Raw genomic sequence first — 20,719 nt, 5'->3', positions numbered from 1 at the left:
CTGCACCTGCTGGTACATATTTAACCTTTGACCTTCATTCTTTGTTGTATTTATATCTGACTCACTGTTTTATTATCACATTTTTACTATTACTGCTATTCGTACTATTGCTGTTTTTTACCCAGAGATGTAGTTGTGGTTGAGTCTGTTGTTGCACTATTTCTTTATTTATTTGCACTGCCTGCTCTATGAGACTTTATTTGCCCCCCTCCAGGACAAATAAAGTCTTTGATTGATTGATTGATTGATTGATTGATTGATTGATTTAATTGATTTGTGTTCCCTGAACGCACAGTTAGAGCTAGGTGGGCTGTGATTGGCTGAGAGTGTAGAAGGGGGCGGGTCATGTAGTGTCTGCATGCATGATGTGACAGCCAGCCTGTCCACGCCACGCTTCATCGCAACTGGTGCCCTGAGCAAACGGACGTGGAGGGCCGGGCCAAAATTTTAAACTCTATTCTGCATATTAATTTTATTTCTAAATTGAAAACAGTAAATGGCATTGTTTGCACAAGCTGGTAAGTGTCTGTGTTATTATTAGGTAATGAGAAAGTGAGGTTTGTTTTTAATTTAATAAAAAAATTTGTAACTCTTTTTTTAATTACATTAACCCCAAAACACTTTTTTCTATTAAGACATCACAATGTCTTTGTATGCCAAATATCATTAACAAGATATGTCACATTATGATTGTCAAACTGCCAAGGTGTGCAGACAAAAAGTAAAAGTGAACACATTTTTGTATTTTTACTTGTTCAGTTGGAGAAATCTAGCCTTTGCTGGGCTTTAACGAGTGCGTCAAAGTCAGGTTGAATGTCCGAGGTGGAGATGCGAAGCACAGCTGACAGATGATCATCAGTAAGAGAGGATCTGAACCTGGATTTGGTAAACTTCATTACTGAGAATGTTTGTTCACATATGTAGGTAGATCCAAACAGAACCAACATCTTCTGAGCATGTCTCCTCATGTTTGGAAAGTTCTCCTCCTTAAGAGATGAGTAGAACTCCAGCAGTGATGCTGACTTAAAGTGCTCTGCCAGTTCTGTGTCAGACTGCAGGTCAATGAGCTCCAGCTGAACATCACTGGGTGCATCATCTACTCTGCAGGCAAAGGGAGAGGAAACCAGGTGCATTTCATCCTCAATGTTTTTACAATCATCAAATCGCCTTAAAAACTCACCATGCAAATCTCCTAACATGGCTGAGTACCTGCAGAGATGATTATCTGATGGTTTGACTTCTTTAAGGGTTTGCATGTGAGTGAGAGTGTTGTTCTGTAGTTGACTTGAAAGAAAATGCAACTTTCTCATAAAAGCCTTCACCAGGTTATGCATGTCATGAACGTAAAGGCCCTTGCCTTGCAGTTTAGTGTTCAGTTCATTCATCAGTGCCGTCACCTCAACAGCAAATGCAAAATCTGCCATCCAGTCCATATCTGAGAGCTCGGGGATGTTTTTGTCTTTCATCTCACAAAACTCTTGAATCTCTGTTTTCAGGTCCCAAAATCTTTTGAGCACTTTGCCCAGACTGAGCCATCTGACAGCTGTGTGGTACATGATGTCACCATGTTCATTCTCATGCTCCTCTAAAAGTGCAACAAACTGCCTGTGATTTAATGCTCGTGCCCTGATAAAGTTAACCGTTTTAGTTACAACATCAATAACATGGTTAAGTTTTAGCACAGACCTGCACAATGCATGCTGATGTATAATACATTGTATCAACACTAAATGATGCTCTGTGTCGAGTTCAGTCACTTTGTCTTGGATCTGTTTCAAAAGTAATTTTTTTGCCGTCAGATTGGGACAACCATCAGTAGTGACGCCAACCAGTCTGTCCCATTTCAGTCCAAGCTTGACCATGAATGCATCGACCTCCTTGAACCGATCGCTTCCCGTTGTCGTTCCTTTCATTGACCTCAATGCTGCCAGCTCCTCCGTCATCTTAAAGTCCTGCCTTATTCCCCGGAGAAACACCAGTAACTGGGCAGTGTCACGGACATCACAGCTCTCATCCAGAGCCAAAGAGAAAAAGTCAAAACTTTCAACTCCACTTTATAGCTGAAGTTCGAGATTCTCCGCGATTCCTTCGGCCCTTCTGGTGACGGTTCTCCTGGACAGCGGGACTTTTTCAAATGCTTCTTTATTCTCAGGCCACATTAGCGCGGCAGAGTCCACCAAGCACTCTTTCACAAACTCGCCATCCGAGAACAGCTTGTTGTTTTTAGCGATTTTGTGGGATATGACGAAGCTGGTCTTGGTCGCTGCATCCCGGGCTGTGTGTCGCTTGGTAAAATAGCCTTGTTGTTTTGCTAGCTTTGCTAGCAAGTCTTCCGATATTCGTGCTCTCTCAGCCTCCGCCATGTGTCTGTATTTCTCTGCGTGTTTTGTCTCATAATGCCGACTCACATTATACTGCTTAAACACGGCGACGTGCTCACCACAAACAAAGCAGACGGGTTTACCCCCGACTTCAGTAAACAAATATTTAGTGCTCCAAATCTTCTTGAAATTTCGGCCTTCAGCATCCACCTTTCTTTTTTTGATGTGCCCGTACATCATTGAGGGCGACAATGACCGCTAATCACATGCACTGATTGACTTGTTTTACGGATTACGTATACAACGTGCGTAGGTTACGTACACTGTACATAAATAAACAGGCTTCATGGTAAAAGCATTTCCGTTTTAGTTTATACAGCCCATGGTTTTAGTCCACGCATTAATCACGATCATTTTTGTGTGGTTTTGTTGTCAACACAACTATGTTGCTCAATCAACTATGTAAAGAACAAAGCATTTAATAGGAATATTTGGTTCATTCAGATCTAGGATGTGTTATTTTAGTGTTCCCTTTATTTTTTTGAGCATTGTAAATAAATAAAACCCGAATGTGCTTTTTATAGTCTATTTTCAGAAACTTGTAGTTCTTTCCCTCCACAGCAGACGTCACTAACTTGCGCCATCGTAGCATTATTGTGACGTCACTCAGTGAGAGTGTCCGACTGCCACACTAACGTGATCGCCTTTCCTTAACTGCTTTAGGAAGCCTCCTAACACCTGTCACCAGCTCCTTTAGGAAGCCTCCTAACACCTTTCACTAACTCCTTTAGGAAGCCTCCTAACACCTTTTCTTGACTCCTTTAGGAAGCCTCCGAACACTTTTCCTTCACTCCTTTAGGAAGCCTCCAAACACTTTTCCTTCACTCCTTTAGGAAGCCTCCTAACACCTTTCACTAACTCCTTTAGGAAGCCTCCTAACACCTTTCCTTCACTCCTTTAGGAAGCCTCCTAACACCTTTCACTAGCTCATTTAGGAAGCCTCCTAACACCTTTCCTTCACTCCTTTAGGAAGCCTCCAAACACCTTTCATTAACTCCTTTAGGAAGCCTCCTAACACCTTTCCTTAACTCCTTTAGGAAGCCTCCTAACACCTTTCACTAACTCCTTTAGGAAGCCTCCGAACACTTTTCCTTCACTCCTTTAGGAAGCCTCTGAACACTTTTCCTTCACTCCTTTAGGAAGCCTCCAAACACTTTTCCTCCACTCCTTTAGGAAGCCTCCAAACACTTTTCCTTCACTCCTTTAGGAAGCCTCCTAACACCTTTCACTAACTCCTTTAGGAAGCCTCCTAACACCTTTCCTTCACTCCTTTAGGAAGCCTCCTAACACCTTTCACTAACTCCTTTAGGAAGCCTCCTAACACCTTTCCTTCACTCCTTTAGGAAGCCTCCAAACACCTTTCATTAACTCCTTTAGGAAGCCTCCTAACACCTTTCATTAACTCCTTTAGGAAGCCTTCTAACACCTTTCCTTAACTCCTTTAGGAAGCCTCCTAACACCTTTCCTTCACTCCTTTAGGAAGCCTCCTAACACCTTTCACTAGCTCCTTTAGGAAGCCTCCTAACACCTTTCCTTCACTCCTTTAGGAAGCCTCCAAACACCTTTCCTTAACTCCTTTAGGAAGCCTCCTAACACCTTTCATTAACTCCTTTAGGAAGCCTTCTAACACCTTTCCTTAACTCCTTTAGGAAGCCTCCTAACACCTTTCACTAACTCCTTTAGGAAGCCTCCTAACACCTTTCCTTAACTCATTTAGGAAGCCTCCTAACACCTTTCCAGGCTTAAGTGAAAGTCCATAGATAAGGAGAAAGGAGGGACATTTCGGACATACCCTGACTCAAATCGATCCCTGTTGTATGATGTGTTTACAGAGATGTAAACACATCATATAATATTGTAGCTGTACAAGTATATCTACAGTTTTTTAAACACCAACAATTACACTTATATTCCTATTAGTAATTATATGCTAATATTATTACTATAATTGATCCTATTATTAATATTCCTGATGTTTATTCTAGAGTAATATATTTTTCTATGAAATTGGTCTTAAAGGCTTTTTAAAATGTGTGAATAGAACTGGAACATTTTAAAGCTTCATCCAGACGTGCCAACGCTGAACCCCCCCCTGACAGAAACACTTCTATTTTTCATATCAGTTCTCACATTGTTTGTTTAAAAGCCATTTGAGTCTGTGAGGTCATACAGACGCTCCCTGGATTTGAAGCTCTCCAAGATGTGCAGAGGCAGCATGTGATTATGTGCTTTATACATCACAATTGCAGTGTTGAGGTCAACAAGGTTGTGTAATTTTAAGGTTTTTGATTCAATAAAAAGAATATTGGTATTAACATAATAGTCTGCATAATTAACTATTTTAATAGCTTTAGAATAGAGGGATAGAATAGAAGGAAAATTGGATTGATGTTTGATTTATAATTATTACCCTGTGGAGGTGGAGAAAGAGGAGACGGACGAAGGAGTCGAGTCGCTTTTTCCTTTATTTTCTCCAACCGTCTGACAGTTCACCTGTCAGATAACCAACCCCCTGTGTCACCGCACTTCCCCTTATATCCCCTCCCACTATCAACACCACACCACGTGCCCGACACACCCACTCCATTCTGGTTGGGAGAACCTCCCTCTCAGGTGCACACCACAACCCCATATTTCTATACAATAATTGAGATATGGACGTATGAAAGAATTATATAGCATTTTATGAGCATTTTGATTTACAGAATTTTTTATTTTATATAACATACCAATAATTTTTGCAATCTTTATCTTAAGTATATTTATATGCAATTTCCAATTTAGTTTGTCATCTATAATTAGTCCTAAAAATGTTGTTGAATACACTCTTTCTATTTCTATTTCACCAATTTTTATGTGACATGGACTGTTAATTGTCCTATTTCCAAAAATTATATATTTAGTTTTATTAAAAGTTATAGATGGTTTACATCTTAGTCTGACGTGCATACAAGTGAAGTCTATTGACAATTTACCATTTATTGTCGTTTTTTTTTTGTGTTTGTTTTGTTTTAAGGAAACAAGAGAATATTCACCATGCCAACACAGGTGATGAATATTAATGACACAATATTGTCAGCTAATAGAAAAATAATCAGCTGGTACTGTGTTGTTGCATCATTGCTGTAAAATTCATACAAATAGAATAGTCAACTAATACAGACAGTTTTTTTTGCTTAATATTAGTATTGGAAATATTATTCAAACGTGTTAATAACTGTTGAACATTTGGCTGATTAATTCACTCTTGGACTGAGAATATAAATGGCCGTAAATCAAAGGGAGGTGTGAGGTCTGTTGACATTCAGTCTGATGGTCTGAGCCCAAGAGATCTCAGCGATTCTCGTCTCCATCTTCAATCCACCCATAAATGCAGGCAATTTTACAACCTGCTGTGTACATGCTTTCACATGACCTTTCTCTTGAGAGCGGGGATGAGATTTTACTTCCTGTGAGAAAACACCATCAGCCAGCCTCTTTGCGAGTCGGTTAGGTCAAAAGGTAATTCTAGGCTACAACCGAGAACACATCAAAGACAGTTTTGGTCAGCTTTACACTGATTGACTTCAGGAATCGTGTTGTAACCAACCCACAGAGTACAAGTTAATAGTCTGCAATGCAGTGCGTTTGCAAGATTCCACTGTCACGCAGCTACATGGGTGCAAGACCAGTGTGCGGTTTGAGTCAGTTATCATGAGGGAAGAACTAATAATACTTACAAGGACAAGTTTGAATACTAACTTTTAGCTGCTCGCAGATTCCGAGTAATGATAATGAGTACTTTATAAAAGCCAGAAAGATTTAGTATTCATATGCAAACGATATATGGAAGCTATGCGTTGCTGCAAACCACCTCTGCACAGCATCTGTGTTGCCGCTACACACACCTACAACAGCCTTGAAGGCCACAAGATACTACTCCATCTGCAGGACGTACAATGCAGTGTGTAGCGTCTGTCTACACACTGCGCTCTGCGTGATGTAGACTGTAGACCAGGGGTGTCCAAACGACAGCCTGCGGGCCAACTGTGGCCTGCGATCCATTTTTAATTGAATTGAATTGAATATGAATATATGCACATGAAACCTGGCTTGGCGGTAGTGCATTTCTAGATTGAACTCTAGGGGGAGCTACTGACTTGAATAAGGCAGTTCATTCATCTGCAAATCAAAATTAAGGAAAGAATTTTGCCACAGCGGCTCAAAAATGGGACAACTAAAGAAACGCAAGATAGAAAGTGAGTGCAGAACTTTCCAGGGAAAATGGAAACTTTTTTATGGAAGTCAAGGGGAAGTGTGTGTGCTTGATTTGCAATGAAAGTGTCGCAGTGATGAAAGAGTACAATGTACGACAACACTTTGAAACCAAACATCCGACGTACATATCCTACACTGGTGTAGAACGAGAGCGTTAGGTCGCGCAGATGAAAGCTCACTTGCGTGATCAATATAAGATTTTTTTCCGTGCCAAAGAAAAATCAAGAAAATACCACAATAGCCATCTATGAGGTAGCTCAAGTCATTGTTCAACATGGGAAATCTTTCTCAGATGTTGACTTCATGAAAGAATGCCTCACTACAGGGCAGTGGCAGGAATAATGTGCCCAGAAAAAAGTCAAGAATTCCACAGCGTTAGCCTGTCAAGAAACAGTTGTGCGGCCAATCAAAGACTTGTCAGCGAACATAAAACATCAACTGTCAGACAAAACTGGTAGGTTTTGATGTCTACTCATCATTGCATGTGATGAGGGCGCAGACATCACAGACAATGCACAGTTGTAAATGTTTTGGCGGGGAATTAAGAAGAACTTGTGCATTACAGAGGAGCTTCTTGATATCAGCAGTCTGAAAACGACAACAACGGGTAAAGGCATTTTGAAACTATTTAAGGTGGGACATAAATGGGACAAGCTGTGTGGAGTTACAACAGATGGGGCTCCAGCTATGACATGAGTGCAATGGCCTCTATGGTGTGTGCCATGGTGCAGGAGAGTTAAAATGCACTGTATCGTCCACCAAGAAGCACTCTGTGCCAAGACAGTCCATCTTAACGTTGTGATGAGTACTGTGGTGAAAACAGTGAACATAATTCGAGTACGAAGACTCTACCACAGACAATTTCGGACGATCTTAACTGATGCTCTGAAACCTGCTCTACCATTCACAAGTGCGCTGGCTGAGCTGCGGCTCCGTGCTTCAGCGGTCTTGTTGTCAGAGATCAACCAGTTTTTGAAAGTAAAGGACCGACCTCTTCATGAGCTCAGTGACCTTTTCATGCTTGGCAGACCTGGGGTCCGTTTCACGAAGCAGGTTCAACAAGCCATGAGCTTAACACCGAGCTCTGAGTTGAGTTACACTGAGACAGAAAACGCGGAGTTTTCGGTTTCACAACACCGGATTTTGACCAGTTTGATGAACTCAGAGTAGTTTCCCCTGGAGTTAAGCGCATGCACTCCGACTCTAAAAAGACCGCATCAATGGAGCCCCGATTCAACGAGTCACCATGACAACTGAAACGCGGAGGGCGGAGTTTTGTACGCCAATGGAGCAGGAAGTATTGATCCGATCATATGGCGAATATGAACATATTAAAAAAAAAAATGCAACAGCGCAGCGGCTGCTCAAGAGAGGGAGGCGGCGTGGAAGAAGATTGCTGCTCAAGTGAATGCGTAAGTTCAAACGTCTTTGTCATCGCAATATTATTGCAAGGGAATACTGATTGATGGTAGCTTATTAATTAATTTCTTTTAGGCGCAATTCCGCGGGGGAGAAGCGCTCTTGGCAGCAGCTGAAAATGAAATATAAAAACATTGTCCAATCGGGTAAGACCACTACCAATTTAATTGTTAATCAATACATTTCTTAACGTAATTTCGATCATGTGTGACATTGTACAGTAAATATCAAGTGGCCATTTGACTGTGCAGGTGTTTTATTCCCAACATAATGCTGTTTTCAAACACATAAATGTCTTCTCACCCATATCATGTGCTGTCAAATAATTAAGGCTAAACTAACGCAGACTTTACTCCAACAGAAAGAAGGCAGATGTAAAACGGGTGGTGGCCCAGCACCTCCACCTTTAACAGAGGCAGAGGAGCCCTAAGCCAGAATGTTGGGAGGCCAGTGGCTGAGGGAATCCCTGGAGGAGCTCCTCTTCAGAGCTCACCCCTCAAGATACCACTTCCTTCATAATATAGAATATGCCGAGGCCTATATATCTCTTTAAGCCTCCTTTTGTTCATCTTTATTTCCCCATCATGTCTTTTTTTTTTGTCACCCAACAGATTGTGATGGTGCTCTCTGCCTGCTGGACCCCTCATGCCACAACAGACCTTGTAAGTAGGCAACACTCCAAAGATCTTGCAAAATGGTAGTTTAAATATACTGAAACATATTCATCTAGGATGAAGAGTACGAGGAAACCCTGTCTGCTGCCTTTACAGAGGAGGATCCACAAAGGCCTATAGAGGTATGATAGTTCTCATCCTGTTTACATTTCTTAAACATTGTGGTGGAATAAAGAGTGATATTTTGTCTACACTGAAGTATTGACACATTATTTTAACAGGGCCTGGCTGGGCAGCAGCAGGAGGGTCCCTCAACATCCACTGCAAGGACTGACACAGTGAGACAGATGTTCAGTAAACACCAGAGGTTCATTCTGTGGAATTCATGTCCAACTGTAATAATTGAATGTCCTCCTTATGTCCTCCCAGTTATCTGTAAAACAGATCTAAAGACTCCACCTGCTCCAGAAGATGGAAAAAACTGGAGCACAAGTTAAGGGTGGGTGTACAGTCCCAGGTGAATTATGCTAACTACTAACTACATTAACTAAACTAGCTCTTGTATTTGTAGGAAATAAAAAAGACCAAATTAATTGTGCATCATGTCTTTATTTGGTGGTGGTGGTGGTCAGACCCCGAAGTGATGATGGCATATGGTGTCTCTGACAGCTCTGCCATTTGCGAGGAAACGCAGCGCAACTTACAATATCTGCTATGACGTCAGGGCAAGGCTCAGCTGGTGATGTTGCTAATGTACAGAGCGATTAAACTGTGGATGTACATAATGGTCTCTGCAGTAAAACGGTACCGCTCAAAAAGGAAGGTGTCTGGAAATGCCAGTACATCTATGGTCTGATGATGATCTGTCTGCGAATATTAAATTCTCGGCGAAGTAATGCTGCGCCTTCATCAATCGGATCATTATCAAAAGGACACACCATGTTGAGGGAATAAAGTTGACGTCTAATTTGCCTCTGGAATAAGGCACCGCAGAACTGTTTCGCCAAAACTCCCCCGCTGAATGAGGAAATGAAATCCCGTGTCCGTCTGAAAGGGGGCGGAGCCAGAGCAAAACTCCAGGTTCACTGACAAAAACCTGCTCCCGACCAGGTTAGTTCTAGAGCGTCTGTTGCCCTGGTAACTGACCGGGAGTTGACGTTACACCGCTTCGTGAAACAGGCTTGAGTTACCCCTCTTCCTCTGGTTGGAGTTACCTCCCTTTGTGAAACGGAAAATCCCGCATTTCCCTCAACTCGATGTTCAATAACCTGGGGTAATCGATAAACCTGCTTTGTGAAACGGACCACTGGCTTTTTTAGTTGACCTCAGTGATAATATCAACACACTCAACAAGAACCTACAAGGCAAAGACCAACTCGTGCCACAGCTATACGTGCACATGAAAGCCTTCATTGTCAAGCTCCGACTCTTTGAGGCAAAGTTATTCAGCTTCAATGTGGCGCACTTTCCCACACTGTCCGAAATCAGATCTGCGTTTCCAAAGGCTGATCTCTCTGATAAAAAAAAGGGTAATATCTGTCTGTGACCACATCTCTCATGACAATTTCCAGGCGCTTCCAAGATTTTTCTGCCATTGAGAATGAAATCAAGTTGTTCGCGACTCCCTTCATGATCACGAATGCAGAAGAAGCCTAAGAGAGTCTGCAATTAGAAAATGCAGAGTGATGATTCTCTTAAGAATCAGCATTGGCTTCTCTCTCTACCTGACTTTTACCGGAGCTTGGAAGAAGTCAAGTTTCCTCTGAGGAGACGCCACGCAAAAAGAATGATGAGTCTGTTCGACTCCACATACATGTGAACAAATGTTTTCTCTGATGACCTTGAACAAAACCAGACTGAGAACTAAAATGACCAACGACCAACTCTGTGACAGCCTTCACATCTCAACCACCAAAATGGCTCCAGACCTGCCAGGCCAAAGCGCAGCTTCATTGTTCCCACTGAGCACAACGATGCACCCGTGAGTTCAAAATATGTTCGACAGTCAATGTGTTATTAAGCCCTATTACATAATAAATGTAATCATTTTATGTTGATAGCACTTGTAAAACAAATGATCTGCTAACAAGCCAAACTTATTTGCTTGAAATATATAATACATAATACATTTTTTATCCACACCCTCTTCTCATACAGGTCTCTGACCACCATCCAAAAGCAATCACAAGCACCTCTTTCGACAATGAACTGCCACCCTTTTCTGTTCTAAAATACTAGAAATCCCATTCATGAAAAGCAGTGTTGTAGGCCAATTGATTTATATTACTTCAATAAACCTGGTAAGGCAATATGTATCTCAAGTCGAGTGATTGGCCCTGCTGTTTGTGTATTTTTCCATATGTGGCCCTTGGTGAAAACAGTTTGGACACCCCTGCTGTAGGCCAAGGAACCGTAATGAGTGTATAAGTCATACTTTACTCATGTTTAGCATGGAGCATCAGTGTGGCGTGAGTCCTGAAACCCTTTAACATGTAGCATGGCTCAGAATAAAATCCTCTTCGACTGAGCAGTTAAATTAATCAGCGACATCAGGCTAACTCTGCTGGTGCTCACTGGTGATCTATTGTTTCCATAGTTAGTTAACTTAACAAGAATAATGTCACTATTAAATCGTCAACGACGACCCTCTCTGTTGGAGACCAGGTAAATGGGTTGTTATTGACGATGTCTGGCACAAACAACGAGGCAATTTTGATGTGAAGTGTTTTGAATCATAACAACCCTCAAGTATGTGTGGTGTTCGTACTTTTGTAACTCAAACAGTGTTCATGGGTCTGCTGGACCCGCTCCATTTTGCGGTTTGTAATTCAACACAATGGCGTAGGGACGCAACCCTCTCGTTCACCGGGGTGAACTCCAACACATGTTGGCTGAGCTGCGGGGCAGTAAGCAAGCCCACGCCAGCCCGCCGCCTTACACCGCGGGCAACTCCAGAGAAGTGGAGTAACCAGCCCCTGTGGAGGAGCTGGGTTCCAGAGTCCAAGCTGTGAGTGGAGGTGAGCCCGATTATATCTAGACGGTATCTCTCAACCTCCCTCACAAGCTCGGGCTCCTTCCCCCCAGCGAGGTCACATTCCATGTTCCAAAAGCCAGAGTCTGTGTCCGGGGATCGGGTCGTCGAGGCCCCTGCCGTCCACTGCCACCCAATCCACACTGCACCCAACCCCTACGGCAGCCTCTGTGGGTGGTGGGCTCACAGGAGGATGAGGAGGAGGGGCCCGCGTCATCCCTGTAAGCGGGGCCTCACGATCCTTCTGACTGTTTGGGTTTTAAGCAGGAGGTGTCAGAAAAGTTCCCACAGGGAGAACTGGCTTGTGGCGGCCAAGCGTTCATAGCGACGTTGCTTTTGGATCCTTCGATGTCGGCTCTTCCTATCATTGTGAAGCAGAATTCACCAAGCGTCGGATTGTTCACCCACTAATAGGGAACGTGAGTTGGGATTAGACCGTTGTGAGACAGGCTAGTTTTACCCAACTGATGATGTGTTGTTGCAATAGTAATCTCGCCAAATTTTCAATGATTCCGAAAGTATCTCCACTTGTGCTGCCCGGCATTCTCCACCTTTCCTCCAGTAGTTTATGTTTCACTTCAGGAGTTCTGAGCCTCTGGAGATTTATTTGCTTTTCGATTGTGATTGTTCAGACGGGAGACGGAGGATTTCCTCACATACGCATCCAGCAGCTCTGGAGCATGCGCAGTAGGCAGCACAGATCACGTGTTCGACTGCAGGGGCGGAGCCTTGCACACATGATGGATGACGATTTTGACGTCACACGCACTCTGTGCACATGAAAGTTTGACTTTCCCTACACAGCAGGCCTGTGGGCCAAAACCGACCAAGAGGCTCCATCCTGGTCCCACCAAGCAAGAAGCTTATAGAGGATTTATACCAGTTTTATTTTACATTTGATTGTATTTTGGACCAGAATGTTTCATTACAATTGACTTCTTTTTCAGTAATTGTTTGACCCTGTAAAATATAGACATTTCATTCCATACGCTGTGACCACAACAAAGAAAAATTTTGAAGTGTAAATTTAAAGGTTATTATAGCAATATTTAGTCTGGTCACTCAGGATGAAAAGCCCTGTTTCCACCGCACAAAAGTGCTAGGACGGACCGGAGCGGTACGGAGTGTAACCGGAAAGCGTAACCGGAGCCAAATCCAGTACCCGTTTCCACCGCAGAAAGGAGCTTTAAAAGTGGGCGGGGCTTAAGAGCTCTGCAGATATGTGACGTTACAACAGTTGTCTCAGCTTGGCCTCAGATCTAGATCTTATGACTCATCTGTTGCTGACTACATCCTCCACTTTGCACTTGTTGTTTAGTTAACTGTTATTTTTTGCAGCCGCAGAGCTGCAGCCGCAACTTCCGTGTTGGTTCTGAGAGAGTGAACACTCCGGCGACTTGCCCCGCACCCAAGCGCGCCCCGGCTGGCTGTGGCACAGAGCTGCGCCGGTGCGCGGCTCCGGGACACGGGAGCCTTTAGCTTTTTGCTCAAACGCAGGAGCACCCACTCACAACTCGGAGGCTCCGACCCCACAGACCCGGGGCGCGCGGTGCATGGCGCACCCATGGCGCGGCACACCCACGCCGTGGTTTCTGTTCAAACGCGAGGCAGAGGCGGTCAGCGTTCTGTTCAACCGCGGTCAGTGCCGCTGCATCGCGGGGATGGGCCGCGGATGCGATGTAGAGAAGCTCGGAGCTCGTGTTCCATCTCCCTCTGCTCAGCCCCGCCCCTCTCGCTCCGTCTCACAGTTTTGATGTCATAATACGGCGCCGTTATATCAGCAGCGCTGAGCCATGGATGTTTGTTGATTTTCCAGCAGGAGCATCGTCCTGCCGTCCCAAATTCAACGTGTTGCAGTAGCTTGGCTGCTTTGTTTCGTTTTCCCCCGTTCCACGTCAAGGTGAAGAAATAGACGGAGACATGGATTACTTCAGTTTTTGCGCTGTATTTGGACTTCAAAAATATTTCCTCATTCACCATGCGAAAGCGTAGGAGCTTCCTTGTTTGCTCGGGGATCCCTGTTTTCAAAACACCCATATTAGAAGACTTTGGAACTATACAGTGTAATAATAAAATGTTATAAACACGGTCTCTACCAAACAAATACACACGGAAGCTACATACGGCAGCGCTACTGCCGTTCTTACTAGTATAAAACACAACAGGTTTATATAACTTTAGAAGCGTGTATATGTGAAATGCGAGTCCTTCTGCGCCATGTCCTCCTACCCCTCTGTATAAAGTGTGCATCTGTAAACGCTCCGTTTCGAGGGGTGAATAGCCCTTCCTCTTACCCCTCTGCCTTTGCACACTAGTGAAATGGGACACCCCTTAGACTCTCGTGAACGCGCAATTCAAAGGGGAATGGGTAAGGGGTAGGGCTAAGGGGTAGAATTGGAATTGGCCCTAAATGAGGCTATAAGAGACATTAAGGCCCCATTTACTCGACAACATTTAAAAATAGAAACCCTTGGTTTTGTTTTGGACACTGGCACTTGAAACCAGTGAGAATGCAACTTTTTGAAAAATGTCTCAGATGGTGGAACTTTATAAAAATGCACTGTCTCCATGGAAATGGCGGAAAACACAATTTTTTGAAAACACTATTGCGGTGTAAATGGAGGAAAACACTGCTACTGAACATGAACAGTTCTTCTGCACATGCTCAGTAGACAGACAATAACAACATTGTTTCCTCCAGAGTGTCATGACTCCTGGTCCATATTTTCCTCAACTTGGTTGTTTTATAGTTGAGAATCTCCTATATAAAAAAAAAAAAAAATCAATTGGTTGACTGCACAAATATCTGTGTACTTGTTTTCCCTCTGGGATTGTGATTAGAGGACAACGACGTAATGGTCATCTCAACGTGCTGAGCTGTGGTAAGAATAGAGCAGATGTACACATGGAGCTGACGTATTCATGCTGGAAGGATTATTCTCCAACAATACTCAGGTATCCTTCAAATCACAATCGGCAATCATCTTCAATCACATTCACATCATGGCCATCATATCCATTATGGGACAATTGAATATCTCTCATTCTTTTAATCTAACATATTTCCAACCAAGCTATTGAATAACATTCACAAGAGAAATTAACTGTATAAATCGTTTTCTTTTGAATGATTGAATGAATGAATCAGTCAATCAATTTTCATTTATTTCAAACATGTATATCAAGAAAAAATGTTTTTATTATTTGTATCTACAAAAGAAAGAACAAGCAAAAAATAAAAAGCCTTTTACTCCTGAATGTTATCACATTCAATACATAACAACAAATGCATGTTTAGTCTCAAAAACCCTTAAAATCATCTTGAACAAAATGAAATACATTTGAATCAAAAAACTATGAACTATTTTACTTGTTGTATAATATATGCAATATTTACAGTACAGAAGAAAGTCACAAAGTCACAAAGGATGACCAGTCACCTACAAATGATCAGTCTGACCTGGTATCTACCATGAAGATGCTTTTGCCTTTCACAATCCTCGCTCTTCCTCCTGCTTAACCCGAAGCCATCAGCGACCGTGGCCGGAGGTGGTAATCCGTGGTCATAAAAGATGCTCAGGTGTGGTGGGGCTCGCCTCCTGAACTATGCCTGTCCAACTATTACGCCTCGCTGGCCAATGATGTCCCAGTCCACCCTGCTGCTGCAGCCCCGGCTCCTCACCTGGATCCCCCTCCGTCTGCAGCTCCTCACCTGGATCCCCCTCCGTCTGCAGCTCCTCACCTGGATCCACCTGGATTTTCACAAATATGTGTATATGTTTTGACTAAAGTGTGTCATTTTGCAAACAATCAAGGAATTATGCAAATTGAGTGTGGTGTTTGGATAATTGTGATTATATTTTGAAAAAAAGAACCCGGTTTTCAAAATTGCGTGTAAACAATTGAAAAAAACTGTATTAGCAGGTGGCTGACAGCAGCTTCCTCGCTGCAGCCCTGACTGACGGCTCATCGCCGACATCCAGGAGGAAAATATCTTACCTCTGCAGGAGCTGTTCAATTCCAAAATCCAATCAATTGCGCCTTGGGTGATGACAAATCATCCTTGAAAGGTTTGTGTCATTCGTGTGTGTGTGTGTGTGTGTGTGTGTGTGTGTGTGTGTGTGTGTGTGTGTGTGTGTGTGCGTGTGTGCGTGTGTGTGTGTGTGTGTGTGTGTGTGTGTGTGCGTGCGTGCGTGTGTGTGTGCGTGTGTATTCTAAGGTCAAAAGTTGGCCGTCCTTTGCGTTGCTACCATACACGGTTCAATTTACGGTCTGATTGTTGTTTTCTTTTCTCGCAATTATTACTAAGTTCAGCCACCTGAGGTCATTTTAGGACGAGCAGCAACTTTGTTCCACACCTTTGTAACTCCTGTACGATGCATGCTCAAATTGACAGGCCTGATTCATGAGCTGCTTCATGAGCACAACATTGATTTTATAAAACCCAAACAAGCACAAGGTTTTTTTCTCCCTTTGTGACACAACAATCTGATCACTGGATACAGCTTGACATTCTTTAGTGATGGCTCAGCTCACTTATACCTGACCTATCATTACTCCTCTTGATTAGACCAAAGCTTTTATGTGCATTATAAAGTGTCATGCAACACACAGCCTTGTGTGCTTTCAAATGATTTGCTTATAAGAAGCCCAACATGAGGACACGATATAAGGACGAGATAGAAACAAAAACTAAATCAGACATATTGGTAAACGTAAGGGCTGAAGTCACTGATGCTATATCTGGTCAGCCATGAGTCTGTGATGATGACAAAGTGCCGTCCTGCTTGAAGGTAATAACTATTGTTGGGGAGTAAATCACTGCTACACCCAGAATCAAATCAATCTGTGAAAAGTGGTTGACCAATAAAGTTAACCTTTTCAGCCAGCAAGGGTGAACACAGAGAGGCACAGTGTAAGTTTTGATTCTGTGTTTTATATTCAAGTCACGAATGTTGATAAAATGGAGGATCTTAAAGACAAAATAGTTCCAGGAATTTGTAAACTAGATGAATCTAGGATATTTATCCATGTGGAGGTTAAGGGATGTTTCAGAACTGAGCATCGGTCATAGCAGTTTGATCCATACAAGAATTATTCAATACATTTTTGAACTTATCAATGATTGTGAGAAATCTTGTCACTTTTTGGGCCTGTTATGGTAAGCACACCCTGTGTGTGTGTGTGTGTGTGTGTGTGTGTGTGTGTGTGTGTGTGTGTGTGTGTGTGTGTGTGTGTGTGTGTGTGTGTGTGTGTGTGTGTGTGTGTGTGTGTGTGTGTGTGTGTGTGTGTGTGTGGCGCTCACAGCAATCATCTGATTGGACTTACTGTCAGGGGCGTGTGCAGATGGAACCAAGCGCAGACTCACAGGGTTCCATGAAATCAGGTTTATTGTAGAAAAGTCCAGGGAACACAAGGACACGCAGGGGAAACAGGAGTGGCCAGACAGCAAAGGGAAAATGTTATGACCTTGGAGCAAGGATACACTCACATTCGGTAACGTTTTGGCTAACTTTTACTAATGCTCATATTTAATACAGCACATTCCACTGGTACCTGGTCCCCCATAACGGTTCCAGGGCGAAACTCACGCAACAGTGCAAAGGTTCCGGGTTCCAGCCCGAACAGCAACTACAGTGACACGATCACTCATTATAACACTTCCCCCCTAAATTTGAAACATACAACAATGCACAAATTGCACAAACTAATTTTATTTCAAAGTGCTAAATACAACTAAGCCACTTCTACATGCTCTACATAATCTACTGCTACATCTTAACACTTCACAAGACTGTATGTAACAATAACATGTGGCACTTAAACCTGTTTCTTTTTTTTTCAAACACTGAATAACATTTTGTTTTCTCAACAAATCCCAAAACATTTCCTCAACTCAACATTCACAAGGTCAGCCCATCAGGAGGCTGGTGCTGCCTCTTTGATTTGATTTGCCTCTTCATTTCTGGTGTAGTGTGCAACCAGGCTGGCTCCAGGTGCAGCCTGTGCTCCTCGAGTCAGCTCTGAGCCGGGGGGAGGTGGATCAGATTGAACAAACAGTCCACCATCAGTGTTCAGGGGCAATGGGTGTGACCACACAGTCCATAGAGCTGCACCACGTCGTCCTTGTTTGGAAAAATCGGAGGCTCCTTCTCCTCTCCATCCGTGCGGTATTGCACGTGATCCAGGTGCCTGTGAAGCAGTCTACCATCCCTCAAGTCCACAAGCACAGACACAGGACCAGAATGACGGTGACAGCAGGCAGCCATTGTGAGCCACCGCCAAAGTTCTGGATGTAAACACAATCCCCCGGTTTAAAGAAACGCTCTTCAGCATGCAGGTCTCGTCTAGCTTTCTGCTCCTCTTGTGAACAGGTAACTCTGGCTTTCACATCTGGGCGAAATAGATCCAGGTGAGATTTGGGCTTCCTCCCCATGAGCATCTCGGCTGGGGTCAAGCCAGTGGTTGAGTGAGGGGTGATGCGATACTGGAACAGGAAGCATGAAAGCTTCACTTCCAGTGAATGTCCTGACACCAGCTCATACATGCACTCATACAGTGCTCCTTTCAGCACTGGCACAATCGCACTGTGTGCTCAGTCTGAAAATTCAATAGGCTCCATGACACCGAGCTGCCGCAGTCTATCCAACTCATGCATATGGCACTGTGCATGGTGTGAAAAAACATGGCTGTGCATTGGGGTCGATGCACAGTTTAACTGTTGTACTGTGGGTGCGCAGCTCATCTTTGAACACATCTGCATACTTCTCCAGCAGGGTTGGAAAGGTTACTTGAAAACTGTAATCTGTTACAATTACTCTCAGTACTAAAAGAAAAAAGGAACATAACAGAGTACTTTTAGTTACTTTTGGATTACTTCACCACCAAACATAAAATATAAAGACAAGACAGAATAGAATGTGTCATCTTCTCAGTGTATTGACACATCTCATACACAGCAGATACAAATTACACTGAACAGAACAAGTGTTGAGCTGAAACTCAAAACTCAGTAACAAATCAGGTCATCAGCACTGATTTTTATTAAAGAAGCAAAACCACAATACAAATAAAGCTTTCAATTATTCAAATATTAGTCCTCAAAACAATGTCTATTCAACAAAATGTGCTCAACGTTCTCTCTCTCTCTCTCTCTCTCTCTCTCTCTCTCTCTCTCTCTCTCTCTCTCTCTCTTAATCTCTCTCTCTCTCTCTCTCTCTCTCTTTCTCTCTCTCTCTCGCTCTCTCTTCCTCTCTAGTACCATTTCCTCATTGGTTTTAATGTTGTTTTTTCAAGACTAAATATACATGTTTGATAGGTTTGAGAGGCTGCATCTGGCAGCATGAATCACCCGCTACTAAAGAAAAAAGATATGACGCATGTTGCCCCAATTAATCCCTAAACATGAGATCCTCTAAACGTATAGAGAACGTCTTCCTACCATCAGCACCAGTACTGGTATTGACAGGTTACTGGCAGGTTATGAGCTAATAAAACTAGTTGACAGAGTCCAGGTGTGTTTCAGTAAAGTGAGCAGGTTTTATTCCACCAGATGTTTCTTCAGGTGAGACGTCGACTTCCTGGACGTTCACGTCACTTTCACTGCTGGGAGGCGTCATTAGCATTGTACAGAGAGGTTAAGAGGCTCCTCCCACTTTAAAACATTGTGATGAGAGCAGCTGGCTGCAGTATCCATGGCAACGCGTCAGTGCCGGCCAGGTAACAACAGCAGTGGCGTGTGGTGAGGTTCCTGGCTGGTGAGGCTCCAACTCCTCTGCACTCAGGTTTACATTGTAAGAAGTGAAACAAGCTTCTTATTTCACTTTTCATCCAACAGCAGCAACCGGTAATGATTCATATCATCAGCATTCCTCTTTCAGTCACACTGACAACAACACAAACACAAACACAAACACAAACACAAACACAAACACAAACACAAACACAGGAACATGATTGTCCTACAAAGAAAGGGTTTTTTATGAAGATGCATAGAGCACCTTCTTGTGTCCAAGCAATTCATATTTACTGTAAACAAATTAAATTATAGAGATTTGTGCAGCACTAATTTAATTTTGACCTTCAGTAAAAATTTCAGTAAAGATTTATATTTATGTTACAATTCGTGATGTGGTGTTTTTTTTTCCGGGATTCTGATTGGCTAGCATGGTTTCATGCTTCTGGCAACACTGCCCCCTACAGGCTTGGCATGCTCATAGCAGCCCTGAACCAGTATGAGGGTCCATGTAAATGTTTTTTTTTTTTTAAGGTAGAGGGAGAAATGTCTGTTTTTGTAAAAACCCAGATACGTGTAAACACGGCCTCAAAATCACTGTCCAAATTCAAACTCAGCAGAGTTCTCTGCTCTTCTTCTGAGTGTTGTTTAGTTTTTGTTTGTTTCACAGTCGTCGTTCTGCTGTTTGTCAACTGTGCAGATTCTTTCATGCATTTACTCGATTGCGGAGTTTTGTGATTTCCTGCGTTTTTCTAGTTTTGGTAATTTCATTTAGTTTTATTTCATTAATTTATTAATTTGAGCAGCAAGGTAGTGAAAAACTTCTTTTTTTTTAACAGAAGAACAAATTAATATAATCATCAGCATCACATCAAGCACCCGGACAATCCGCACTGGCGCCCCCCCCAATGGTGTGTCCTGTCCCCACTGCTCTTCTCCCTCTACACCAACTATTGCACTTCAGGGGACCCTTCTGTGAAACTCTTGAAGTTGGCAGACAACACCACCATCATCGGTCACATCCATGACGATGACAAGTCAGCCTACAGAGGGGAGGTGCACTGTGGCACTACATTGGTGTCAGAAGTGGGATCAGGGCTGACCACGATGCTCAAGTGGCGGTTTGGGCAGCGGCCAGCAGTGACAGCAGAGAAACAAAAGCTGAACATTCGCCAGCCAGATGGGGAATGCCTGGGCACCTTCGCCGCTGACGTCCACCTGCATGCCCAGCTTCCCCATAGCGGCTCAGGAGGAGTTGGCTCGCCATACGTTCCTGCAGGGA

At 43.2% G+C, this 20,719-nt stretch overlaps 1 protein-coding gene across 1 annotated transcript in view; it reads right to left on the bottom strand.

The window, feature by feature from the left end:
• npffr1l2 (neuropeptide FF receptor 1 like 2) overlaps positions 1 to 17,270 on the bottom strand; it is a gene marked incomplete at both ends in the record, with an annotated part of 98,004 nt that extends 80,734 nt beyond the window's left edge. The window contains 3 exons of the mRNA XM_080499220.1: positions 13,111 to 13,294; positions 15,385 to 15,454; positions 17,259 to 17,270. Coding sequence (XP_080355346.1) covers positions 13,111 to 13,294; positions 15,385 to 15,454; positions 17,259 to 17,270 — 266 coding nt within the window. The remainder of the gene's footprint in view (positions 1 to 13,110; positions 13,295 to 15,384; positions 15,455 to 17,258) is intronic.
• Positions 17,271 to 20,719: the final 3,449 nt, after the last annotated feature.

The sequence above is a fragment of the Blennius ocellaris genome (assembly GCF_963422515.1).
Source record: "Blennius ocellaris genome assembly, chromosome: 7".
Taxonomy (NCBI): domain Eukaryota; kingdom Metazoa; phylum Chordata; class Actinopteri; order Blenniiformes; family Blenniidae; genus Blennius; species Blennius ocellaris.
This window is presented reverse-complemented; position numbering and strand designations above follow the sequence as displayed.